Here is a 13,234-nt window from a genome sequence, read left to right on the forward strand (position 1 = left end):
ATATGAAAAACAGCTGCTATTATTATAAAAATGATTATTTTACAAGTACATTGTTAATTCACACTGTTGTTTCAGCATCCGTCATGGTTTAAGAATCCCAGGTTTGTAGTTTGTTTTGCTTGGTTGGTTGGCCAAAGGGGAAAAAAATCTTTTGCTTGAAGATTAGACTCAGAGAAATGTTGACTTTCTAGAACCCTGAAATGAAAACCTTTAGTCAATGTAAAACAACTGACATAGTCCATGTGCTTTATCTGTTTTCCAAAGTAAAGCAGAATTGCTCACATTTATACACTGTATTCTAATGCCCTATGTTATGGCTAGAGATAACATATTAAAATGGGAGGGAAGAAAAGGGCTCTAAGAGGAGACCATGGGGAAAGAGACTAGAGAATTGTCATATTGAATGGTTAGAGACTGAGTAATGCAGAAGCAAAAAGTTTAAGCAACTTGGTAACATTTGAGAACATCATTATTTTGCAGCAGAGAATAATAGCTTTACTTCATAATGATGTTGAAACATCAAGAAAAGAGTATTACATATACTACTGCAAAGGTAAAGGCAGAGAGGTGAAAAATACATTGAGAAGGCTTTTCATTGAAAATGATTAAGCTCCAGCTGTTTATAGCAGTCACCTTTATACTGTACCTATTTGCTTATTGGTATGCAAAAATGGTGCATTACTCTAGGTTTAAACTTATTGAGAGCTTGAGAGAACTAGATCTTAAAGTCAGTTTAGGGCAATAGATATGTCAAAATTAAAGCTTTTTTGTCTTTGCTTTGGCTTGTTGCAAAAATATTTTCTAAAAATGCTTCAAAATCTTTTGTTTCAAGGGAAGACATTTGTGGAGCTAGAGAGAAATGTGACACATTAGGTAAGTTATTTTGTAAATATAGCTTATATAATTGTTTACTGAATTATTTAGGATGATGTTTAGATTATCTTTTAATTTACATATTAATCATTTTGTTTAGTTGTCTTGATTAATGATTATAGTGTCACTATTATTTGATTTTTGCTTCTATAAGCTTTAAAGAATAATAGGAACTACTATTTATATAACAATTACTAAACATCAAGTGCTGTGCAAAGCTTGACATATTTAAAGTATTTTATTATGTATCATTTGATCATACAAAATAGTACATAATAACTTATATGCAAATTTAAAACAAGAAAAATAAAATGAATGGACATGAATCCACTATCAGATTTATGAATTAGATTTAAGAATTAGAAATTTAGCAGTACTGTTCTATGGCCTGTGCTAAGTCCTTATTCTATCCCTTGCATTTCCCCAAGAAATAATCAGTTGCATAAATGTTCTATGTGCCAGTTCTTTCCATTTTTTTGAAAAATAGTTTTATGGCACATGTATGTATTCTTAAAAGAATCTGCTTGATTATGCTTATTTTTGAGCTTTAGTTCATGCATTTTCACTGTTACAGAATATTTCAATCACGGTTCACATATCTTTATTCTGTCAGTGAATATTTGGGCTGATTTCAGCTTTTTTCTATTAGAAACTTTATTATAAGACCCTAAGGTATATTCCTAAGATTAGAATTTCATGTCATTAAATGTGCTCATGTTCAACTTTATAAAATATACCAAATTATTTTCCAAAGTGGTACCAATTTTCATTTTTTATCAATAGTGTATAAGCATTTCTTTTGATTATATTCTTATCAATACAAGAATCTTCAAATTTCTCATTTTTGCCAATCTAAATTTAATATATTTCATTACAGTAGTAATTTTTAGTTCCCTGGTCACTAATGAGTCTGGACATCTTTTTATATATTTACTAGCCATTTATATATCTTTTCTGAGAGGAATGAAATAAATGAAAAAAGTTGCCTGTTTTTCTGCTGTAGTACTTTTCATTTTCTTATGCCTTTTAGTGTTCTTTATAACTTCTTGATACCAAACCGTTTTTGGATTATATGTATTGTAAATATCTATTAATGATTAGTTCCTTAGTGATTATTGTTGTATTTGTATGAAAAAGTATACTATAGCTGAATTTATAATTTTAGAGTTAGAAATTTTATGTCTTAGTAATGAAATTATAGCTTTCTAAGTATTCTGTAGTGTAAAATCTGAATGTATTATTCTGTTTTCTTATAAGGATTTAAAAATTTGTCCTTCCACATTTAAATCTCTATACTATTTGAGGTTTTTTGATATGGTATCAAATAAGGATCCAGTTTTATAAGATTCTTTTCTGTGTGGATATCCAGTTTCCTGAGATCATGTTTTGATTAGTTTGATTAGTTTCCTAGACTCTGCTGTACCTTTCCTTAGAATCTGCGATGCCACATATAAAATTTCTGTTTGCACTGGCATGTGCAAACATCCTGCTGTTTCATTAATCAATACTTTTTATTTAGTTCATCTACCAATTCCATAAATTCAAATTATATAGTTCTATAATAAATCATCATAATTCATAGAGTATATACTCCATCTAATTTTCTTCAAGAGTTTGTGGCTATTCTTGGACCTATGATCTCCTATAAAATTTTAGACCAGTATGTTAAGTCATTATGAAACAATTATCTATTTATGAAGGTCTTTTAAAATATTTTTTTAGTAATATGTATTATTTTCTTTCAGAGTTTATTGTGCCCAACTTTCATTTACCTCTTTTATTAGTATATTGGTGTATGATGTTGATTGATAGAAATATAATAAATTATTTGGATTATTGATTTTAAATATAGACACCTGATTCATTAATTAATCTCATAATTTACCTGTGGGCATTTATATAATTGTGAATTATGGCTGTTACTCTTTTCCCTTCTTCAATCCTTATAATATTTTTTCCTTTTTTTAAATTTTATTTTATGATATCAGTGTGCCATAATTTATTTAAACATTCACTTATTGAAATACATCTGGGTTGCTTCAGGTTTTGAACCATTATGAATACACTATAAACATTCATATACAGTTTTGTGTCTTCATTTTAAGCCTCATTTCTCTGGGATAAATCCTCAGGAGTGAAATTTCTGGGTCATATGGTAGTTGAATGTTTAGTTTTATTAAGAAACTACCAAATGATTTTCCAGAGTGGCTCTACCATTTTACATTTTCAGTAGAAAAGTAGTTGTAATGTATTTCCTCCACATTCTTATCAGTGTTTAGAGTTATCTTTATTTTTTGACTTCAGCCATTCTGACTGGTGTATAGTGATGTTTTAGGAAAAGATTTTGATCATTTTTTCATGTTTATTTGCACTTGCATATCTATCTTTGGTGAACTGTCTGTATCTTTGTGTATAAAACTGGATTATTGTTTTTTTTTTTTTTTTTTTAACACTGAGTCTTGAGAATTCTTTATCTTTCTAGATGCTAGTTGTAATTTGATGTTTTCTGTCACTGTAGCTCATATCTTTATTCTCTTAACACAGTCTTTCATAGAGTAAAATCTATTTAGTCTATCAATATCTCCTTTTATGGGTTGTAGTTTTGACATCAAGTTTAAGAACTCTTTGCCTCACCATAGTTCTTGAAGATAATGTTTTTCTATAAGATTTGTGCTTATTTGTTTTGTCTATGAATGTCCAATGGCCCAATTGCTCTAGCAGCCTTATTTATAAGACTCCATTGAATTTTATATAAACTTTGTCCAAAATCACTTGGGCCTCTTTCTATGGGTAGATTCATGGGTCATGGATCTGATATCCATTTATATCATTGTGAATTATGGCTGTTATTCTTTTCCCTTCTTCAATCCTTATAATATTTTTTCCTTTCTTTTTAATCTTTTTCTTTCCCCCCCTTTTTTTTTTGTCTTAAAGTAAGATATAAACCTTGTTGAATGTTGAATAGAAATGATGATGATAGCCTTTTTTCCCTGGATTTTAAAGGGAATATTTGTAAAGTTTCACCATTAGGAACATTTGCCACAGGTTCTTCTTGGCTGATAAACTTATAGTTTTCTGAAACTTAGAAAATGTATACTTTTTATTAAAAAATTATGCAGATCTAGTAATGATCATATGATTATTTTAATCTTATGAATTCCTTTTATGAGTTTTGTAACACTAAACCAATCTTGATTAAGGTTTTTTCTTTTTTTTTGTTGTCTCTAAACACACCACTAGATTTCATTCCATGCATATATTTTCAGGAGTGAAATGACATTCCTTTGATTGTATTTCTCTGATTTTGATACTGTGCTACTGCTGCTAAGTCACTTCAGTCGTGTCTGATACTGTGAGGAGATAGCAAATTATCCAAGATGGCCTGGTCAGGCTCTCTCACCGCACGTTTTGTAAATAATTATGTAACAGCTGAGATCACATACAGCACTGCGCATGCGCACCACGAGATACTTCCTTGGTCACAAGCTGCTTTGTGCCATAAGCCCGTCAGTTTCACCACAAAAGCCGTAGCTGCTATGGCATTGGGGCTACATTGGAGTGGCATCATGGTTATATGAGGTTAAGCCATGGCTATATTACTGCTGCATTATGGTTACGTTGTGGCTGCTGCTACTTCTGCTACGTGAGTCAGGAGAGTGGCTGTGTTATGGCTGCTGTGCCAGCCAGGAGAGAATAAATGTGTCTAGTTCCTTCGGCTCCTTCCAGCCTCTCAGCTCACGCCTTGTCTAGCCTGCTGCTGCTGCTGCTAAGTCACTTCAGTCGTGTCCGACTCTGTGCGACCCCATAGACGGCAGCCCACCAGGCCCCCCCATCCCTGGGATTCTCCAGGCAAGAACACTGGAGTGGGTTGCCATTTCCTTCTCCAATGCATGAAAGTGAAAAGTGAAAGTGAAGTCGCTCAGTCGTGCCCGACTCTTCGCGACCCCATGGACTGCAGCCTACCAGGCTCCTCCGTCCATGGGATTTTCCAGGCAAGAGTACTGGAGTGGGGTGCCATTGCCTTCTCCTTGTCTAGCCTGGGTTCAGCGAAAAGTGCGGACAGTGTGAACAGCGAGACAGTTGGTGTCATGAGTAGAAAGAGTGACACAGATACCAAAGTTTTATTAACCATGCCAAATTTGTTGGGAGTATATTGTTTCTTTTTCCATTCTCTGGAAGATTTTATGTACTGTTGGAGTGATCTATACCTTGAAAGCATGGGAGATCCCACCTAGAAAACCATCTGGGTTTTATCTTTCCTGTGTGGAAATATATTTTACCATTTAATTTCTCCAAGGATAATCAGACTTAAAAAAACATCTTTTTGAATGATCTTTAAAAACTGTTTTTCTAGATATTATACCATTTCTTTTAGTCGTAAAATTTATAACTTAAATTATTCTCATAGCATTTTCTTTTAAACTCTCTTGTCTATAGCTGTCTACAAGCCTCATTTTATTTCCAATATTATTTATTTGAACTTCTTTAAATGGCTTAATTTCACTGAAATATTGTCTATTACAATTTGTCTTTTTTTATAGGATCAACTCTTTCTTTTAATCTCATTTTTATTTCTTTAATTTCTCCTTTCTCTCTCTCATTTTTTCTCAATTTACTTATGCTTGCTTAGCTCAAAAACCCCCCAAATTTTTCTTTTCTAATTTGTTTAAGACTACCCATTTACTTCAAGGTATCATTTTGCTATGTCCTACATGTTTTTATAGATATTTTCAATGACATTTAAAATTTAAAAATTCTAAGTATGTGTAAACCCATCTTGATTTCTTCACTTATTAACTAGACTTATAATTTAGAAATGCATTTAAAATTTTATGAGTGTATCGAGATTTACTGTTTTTTATTGAATTTCATTGTAGTTGCAGAACATGATCTGTAAGATACCCATTCTTTGAAGTCTTTTGATATCCCCTGTATGGTCTATTGTTCAGTCACTCAGTCATGTCTGACTCTGTGCGACCCCATGGACTGCAGCACAATAGGCTTCCCTGTCCTTTACCATCTCCCAGAGCTTGCTCAAACTCATGTCCATTGACTTGGTGATGCCATACAACCATCTCATCCTCTGTCATCCCCTTTTCCTCCTGATCTGTATTTCTGAGCATCAGGGTCTTTTCCAATAAGTCGGCTTTTCCCATCAGGTGGCCAAAATACTGGAACTTCAGCTTCAGCATCAGACCTTCCAATGAATCCTCAGGATTGATTTCCTTTAGGATTGACTGGTTTGATCTCCTTGCAGTCCAAGGAACTCTCAAGAGAGCTCTCCAAAACCACAGTTCAAAAACATAAATTCTTCAGTGCTCAGCTTTCTTTATGGTACAACTCTCACATCCATACATGACTACTGGAAAAACCATAGCTTTGTTTAGATGGACCTTTGTCAGTAAAGTAATGTCTCTGCTTTTTGAAATGCTGTATAAGTTTGTCACAGCTTTTCTTTCAAGGAGCAAATATCTTTTAATTTCAAGGCTGGAGTCACCATCTGCAGTGATTTTGGAGCCCAAGAGAATAAAGTCTGTCACTGTTTCCATTGTTTCCCCATCTATTTGCCATGAAGTGATGGGACCAGATGCCATGTTCTTAGTTTTTTGAATGTTGAGTTTTAAGCCAGCTTTTTCACTCTCCTCTTTCACTTTCAAGAGGCTCTTTATTTGTTTGCTTTCTGTCATAAGGGCGGTGTCATCTGCATCAGATCAGGTCAGATCAGATCAGTCGCTCAGTTGTGTCTGACTCTTTGTGACCCCATGAATCGCAGCATGCCAGCCCTCCCTGTCCATCACCAACTCCAGGAATTCACTCAGACTCACGTCCATTGAGTCAGTGATGCCATCCAGCCATCTCATCCTCTGTCGTCCCCTTCTCCTCCTGCCCCCAATCCCTCCCAGCATCAGAGTCTTTTCCAATGAGTCAACTCTTCACATGAGGTGGCCAAAGTACTGGAGTTTCAGCTTTAGCATCATTCCTTCCAAAGAAATCCCAGGGCTGATCTCCTTCAGAATGGACTGGTTGGATCTCCTTGCAGTCCAAGGGACTCTCAATAGTCTTCTCCAACACCACAGTTCAAAAGCATCAATTCTTTGGCGCTCAGCCTTCTTCACAGTCCAACTCTCACATCCATACATGACCACAGGAAAAACCATAGCCTTGACTAGACGAACCTTTGTTGGCAAAGTAATGTCTCTGCTTTTGAATATGCTGTCTAGGTTGGACATAACTTTTCTTCCAAGGAGTAAGCATCTTTTAATTTCATGGCTGCAGTCACCATATGCAGTGATTTTGGAGCCCCCAAAAATAAAGTCTGACACTGTTTCCACTGTTTCCCCATCTATTTCCCATGAAGTGGTGGGACCGGATGCCATGATCTTCGTTTTCTGAATGTTGAGCTTTAAGCTAACTTTTTCACTTTCCACTTTCACTTTCATCAAGAGGCTTTTGAGTTCCTCTTCACTTTCTGCCATAAGGGTGGTGTCATCTGCATAGCTGAGGTTATTGATATTTCTCCCAGCAATCTTGATTCCAGCTTGCGTTTCTTCCAGCCCAGCGTTTCTCATGATGTACTCTGCATATAAGTTAAATAAGCAGGGTGACAATATACAGCCTTGACGAACTCCTTTTCCTATTTGGAACCAGTCTGTTGTTCCATGTCCAGTTCTAACTGTTGCTTCCTGACATGCATACAAATTTCTCAAGAGGCAGATCAGGTGGTCTGGTATTCCCATCTCTTTCAGAATTTTCCACAGTTTATTGTGATCCACACAGTCAAAGGCTTTGGCATAGTCAATAAAGCAGAAATAGTTGTCTTTCTGGAACTCTCTTGCTTTTTCTATGATCCAGCAGATGTTGGCAATTTGATCTCTGGTTCCTCTGCCTTTTCTAAAACCAGCTTGAACATCAGGAAGTTCATGGTTCACATATTGCTGAAGCCTGGCTTGGAGAATTTTGAGCATTACTTTACTAGTGTGTGAGATGAGTGCAATTGTGCGGTAGTTTGAGCATTGTTTGGCATTGCCTTTCTTAGGGATTGGAATGAAAACTGACCTTTTCCAGTCCTGTGGCCACTGCTGAATTTTCCAAATTTGCTGGCATATTGAGTGCAGCACTTTCACAGCATTATTTTTCAGGATTTGGAATAGCTCAACTAGAATTCCATCACCTCCACTAGCTTTGTTCATAGTGATGCTTTCTAAGGCCCACTTGACTTCACATTCCAGGATGTCTGGCTCTAGGTCAGTGATCACACCATCGTGATTATCTTGGTCGTGAAAATCTTTTTTGTACAGTTCTTCTGTGTATTCTTGCCATCTCTTCTTAATATCTTCTGCTTCTGTTAGGCCCGTACCATTTCTGTCCTTTATAGAGCTCATCTTTGCATGAAATGTTCCTTTGGTATCTCTGATTTTCTTGAAGAGATCCCTAGTCTTTCCCATTCTGTTGTTTTCCTCTATTTCTTTGCATTGATCGCTGAAGAAGGCTTTCTTATCTCTTCTTGCTATTCTGCGTATCTGAGGTTATTGATATTTCTCCCAGAAATCTTGATTTCAGCTTGTGCTTCATCCAGCCTGGCATTTCGCATGATGTACTCTCCATATAAGTTAAATAAGCAGGGTGACAATATACAGCCTTGATGTACTCTTTTCTCAATTTTGAATCAGTCTGTTATTCCATATCTGGTTCTAGCTGTTTCTACTTTACCTGCATACAGGTTTCTCAAGAGACAAGTAAGGTGGTCTCATTTCCATCTCTTTAAGAATTTTCCACAGTTTGTTGTGATCCACATAGTCAAAGTCTTTAATGTATTCAATAAAGCAGAAGCAGATGCTCTTCTGGAATTCTCTTGCTTTACCTGTGATCCAGCGGATGTTGCCAATTTGATCTTTGGTTCCTCTGCCTTTTGTAAATCCAGCTTGGACATCTGGAAGTTTTCTATGTAAGCTCTCTCTATGTGTACATAAGATGGAGGAGCTCTATATAGTCAGCAAAAACAGGACCAAAAGCTGACTGTGGCTCAGATCATGGACTCCTTATTACAAAATTCAGACTTAAATTGAAGAAAGTAGGGAAAACCACTAAGCCATTAAGTGTATGAACTAAATCAAATACCTTTTGATTATATAGTGGAAGTGACAAATAAGATTCAAGGGACTAGATCTGATAGACAGAGTGCCTGAAGAACTATGGACAGAGTTTTGTAGCATTGTACAGAAGGCAGTGATCAAGATTATCCCCAAGCAAAAGAAATGCAAAAAGGTGAATGGTTGTCTAAGGAGGCCTTACAAATATCTGAGAAAAGAAGAGAGAGAGGCAAAGGAGAAAAGGAAAGATATACCCATCTGAATGCAGAGTTCCAGAGAATCGCAAGGAGGAATAAGAAAGACTTCCTAAGTGAACAATGCAAAAAAAAAAAAAAGAGGAAAGCAGTAGAATGGGAAAGACTCGAGTTCTCTTCAAGAAAATTAGAGATACCACAGGAATATTTAATGCAAAGTCATACACAATAATGGAGAAGGAAATGGCAACCCACTCCAGTGTTCTTGCCTGGAGAATCCCAGGGACAGGGAAGCCTGGTAGGCTGCCGTCTATGGGGTTGCACAGAGTCGGACACGACTGAAGCGACTTAGCAGAAGACACAATAAAGGACAGAAATGGTGTGAACCTAACAGAAGCAGAAGATATTAAGAAGAGGTGGCAAGAATACACATAAGAACTATACAAAAAAGGTCTTAATGATCCAGATAACTACAATGGTGTGATCACTCACCTGGAGCCAGACATCCTGGAGTGCAAAGTCAAGTGGACCTTAGGAAGCATCACTAGCAACACAGCTAGTGGAGGTGATGGAATTCCAGTGGCGCTATTTCAAGTCCTAAAAGATGATGCTGTGAAAGTGCAGCACTAAGTATGCCAGCAAATTGGAAAACTCAGCAGTGGCCACACAACTGGAAAAGGTCAGTTGTCATTCCAATCCCAAAGAAGGGCAATGTCAAAGCATGTTCAACTATTGCACAACTGCTCTCATTTTGCATGCTAGCAAGGTCATGCTCAAAATCCTCCATGCTAGACTTCAACTGTATGGTCTATTATGTGGTCAATTAAAAAATGTGTATGTTCAAACAGAATGTGTATTCTTAACTATGTCTGTTAAATCAATTTATGCTGTTCAAATCAACTATGTATTTACTATTTTTTTTTTTGCTTACTAGGACACTAACCTGAAATATGAATATATCTTTGTTACTCTTTATTTTTAATTTGACATTAAAATTTCTTCAATTACAGTATTCAGATACTTTGTTTCATCTATTTTTGGGCTAACTTATTAGGTGCATATAAGTTTGATTTGTACTGTTTGCAGTTGTATAGTGACTTTTTACCTCTAATGCTTTTTCAAGAAAATATAGTCATTATAATTTTATTTTTATATTATGTCTAGCAATGCTATAACTAACCCAACTTTTTCTTGTTTAATATTTGCTGGGTATATCTTTTGTTTCAATTTTTCAGAGTCTCATTTCTTTAGATAAATCCATCATATAATTGGATTTAAAAAATTATATCCCTATTAATCTTTGTTACTACCAAAGTTTGTCCATTTACATTTATTCTAATTGTTTTCCATCTTTTCTTTCTTTTTATCTTCATGCTTTATTCCAGCAGCTCTAATGTGCATTTTATTGTTTTTTTTTTCCTTTGGCTGCATCTAATTTGGTATTTCATTCATCTTCTGTATTTTCCATTTCAACATGTTTTACAATTTCAAAATTTCTACTTAGTTGTTATTCAAAATCTGCCTATTTATTTTGTTTATATTCTTTTTATATTTTCTCATATTTATCATTGCCTTTCATATTTACTGAAACATTTTATTTGGAGTAATTTTATATTCCATCTTTGGCAGTTCCCATATTCTAAACATTTGATAACCAAATATGTGGTTTCTGCTAATTTTATGCTATGTTTATTTGTTTGTATGTTTCATGATCTCTAAGTGTAAGTTCATATTTATATAAAAATCATCCATATGGTTAGTGGTGAACTGCTTAAAAAGTGTTCTTTCCTCTAGAGAGATTTTCAGTTGTTTTTGCTGTAACCTGAAGGGTGTTAATAACCAAGGTCCCTGACTTAAGGCAGGGACTTCAGAATCAGATTCTCTACTTTGAAGCTTCCTCTAGCAAGCTCTTAGTCTCTGTATCATATTGCTTTTCTCAGTATTTGCTCTCAGAGTAACTCCTATTACTATTCCTTGCTTGCTGTTTAGGATTTAGCACATGATATAAATCATATGGGGCTTCCCTTGTGGCTCAGCTGGTAAAGAATCTGCCTGCAATGCGAGAGACCTGGATTTGATCCCTCGGTTGGGAAGATCCCCTGGAGAAGGGAAAGGTTACCCCTCCAGTATTCTGGCCTGGAGAAAACTGAGTGACTTTCACTCACATGATATAATTGTTTATATGTATGTATGCATGCATTATTAGGTATGAGATGAGCAGGGACAGAATATATCTTAGGTCTCGGAGGTGTGTGATTTTGATAGTTCTCATACATCATGAGCTCAGTATTCATTTAAAAAGTAGTTTTTATTACTGGATGTGTTTCTTTGTGGTATAAGGACTGTCTAGAAGTTAATCTTCCACAAATGTGGAAGTAGGCACCTGCCACTCTAATTTTTACAACAGACCTCATTCTCTTCTCCTAGCAAGCTACTCTCTAACTTTGTAGATATATTCTGTATAATTAGATACGTTTACATATCTAGGTATATTATTCTATATATCTAGGCTTCCCAGGTGGAGAAGGCAATGGCACCCCACTCCAGTACTCTTTCCTGGAAAATCCCATGGACGGAGGAGCCTGGTGGGCTGCAGTCCATGGGGTCGCTAGGAGTCGGACACGACTGAGCGACTTCACTTTCACTTTTCACTTTCCTGCAATGGAGAAGGAAATGGCAACCCACTCCAGTGTTCTTGCCTGGAGAATCCCAGGGACAGGAAGCCTGGTGGGCCGCCGTCTATGGGGTTGTACAGTCAGACACGACTGAAGCGACTTAGCAGCAGCAGCAGGCTTCCCAGGTGGTGTTTGTGGTAAGAGCCCGCCTGCCATGCAGGAGATGTAAGAGATGCGCGCTGATCCCTGAGTAAGGAAGATCCCCTGGAGAAGGGTACTGCAGTCCACTCCAGTATTCTTGCCTCAAGAACCCCATGGACAGAGGAGCCTGGCAGGCTATAGTCCATATGATAGCAAAGAGTTGAACACAACTGAAGTGACTTGGTACTCAGATATATATGTTTTATATTTCTTAGATTATCTTTGCCTTGTTTTCACATATTTATACTAAAAGTTAAGTATGAATATATTTGCTATATTTTTCTATTTTAAAAAATGATTTAAAACTAAATTTTGGGTTATTCACTCCCCATTCATTTTTTGCAGTTTTCAGCTACTCCTGTGCACATAAATCATACTGATGTCTAGAAACATAGACTATGCAAATAAAAGTAGTCCTGTTATCCTTTAAATCAAGAGTAGCAGTGATTATAATGATAGCTGATATATTTGAGTGCCTATGTATCAAACACTACATTAAGGTTTAACATGATTATACTCATTTAATCTTTGCAACAAACCTATGAAGACCTATTATTCCAATTTTATACATGAGGATAAATAATTTGCCCAAGGCTACACAACTTGTATTAACCCAAGTTTTAGTATTTTAGTTTCCCTTCTAAAATATGTGGAAAAAATAACAAACTAAGAATAGTTCTTAATAACAAATACAAGATACTGGCAATAATTACTAGGTTTCCTGCTTATATCTCCTTTTGCAAGTAATATTGTCTTAGTCTGGGCATATTTTACAAAGTAAGTTAAAAATTGTTATTCTTCAAGATGATAGATTGGTGACTTGTGCAGCTTCTTGCACTTTCAAACACAGGGAGTCTGTGTCAAATTCGGGCTGTGCTAGTTTATTTTGTTAATATCTCTGCCCAGTTTTAGAGAGCCCTGAACGAGTGAATGAGTGAATCTAGGCATAAACTCTCAGCCAACTGCTTGGTACTATAAGGCTATACATTCACTTTGATTTTTGTTAGTCTTGTTTATCTAATGGGCATGCTTGAGCTTGATCTTTAATCATATGCAATGCTAATTTTTACAGATATGTCATGTGGCTAAGATGTTCAACTTAGAATATATCCATCTTTAAGCTGGAAGGAGTTGCCATTTCTTCCTCCAGGGGATCTTCCAGACCTAGGAATTGAATCTGGGTCTCTTGCATTGCAGGCAGATTCTTTACCATCTGAGCTATAGGGAAGTCTTTAAGCATGAAGCAGTTTGGGTGGTAATG

General features: G+C 35.9%; 1 protein-coding gene across 2 annotated transcripts in view; it reads left to right on the plus strand.

Moving 5' to 3' along the window:
• ADAMTS20 (ADAM metallopeptidase with thrombospondin type 1 motif 20) overlaps nucleotides 1–13,234 on the plus strand; it is a 216,210-nt gene that overhangs the window by 62,026 nt on the left and 140,950 nt on the right. For both annotated transcript variants that reach the window (XM_024991940.1, NM_001206093.2), the window contains exon 7: nucleotides 833–873. In XM_024991940.1, coding sequence (XP_024847708.1) covers nucleotides 833–873 — 41 coding nt within the window. The remainder of the gene's footprint in view (nucleotides 1–832; nucleotides 874–13,234) is intronic.

Source organism: Bos taurus, chromosome 5 (assembly GCF_002263795.3).
Source record: "Bos taurus isolate L1 Dominette 01449 registration number 42190680 breed Hereford chromosome 5, ARS-UCD2.0, whole genome shotgun sequence".
NCBI lineage: Eukaryota > Metazoa > Chordata > Mammalia > Artiodactyla > Bovidae > Bos > Bos taurus.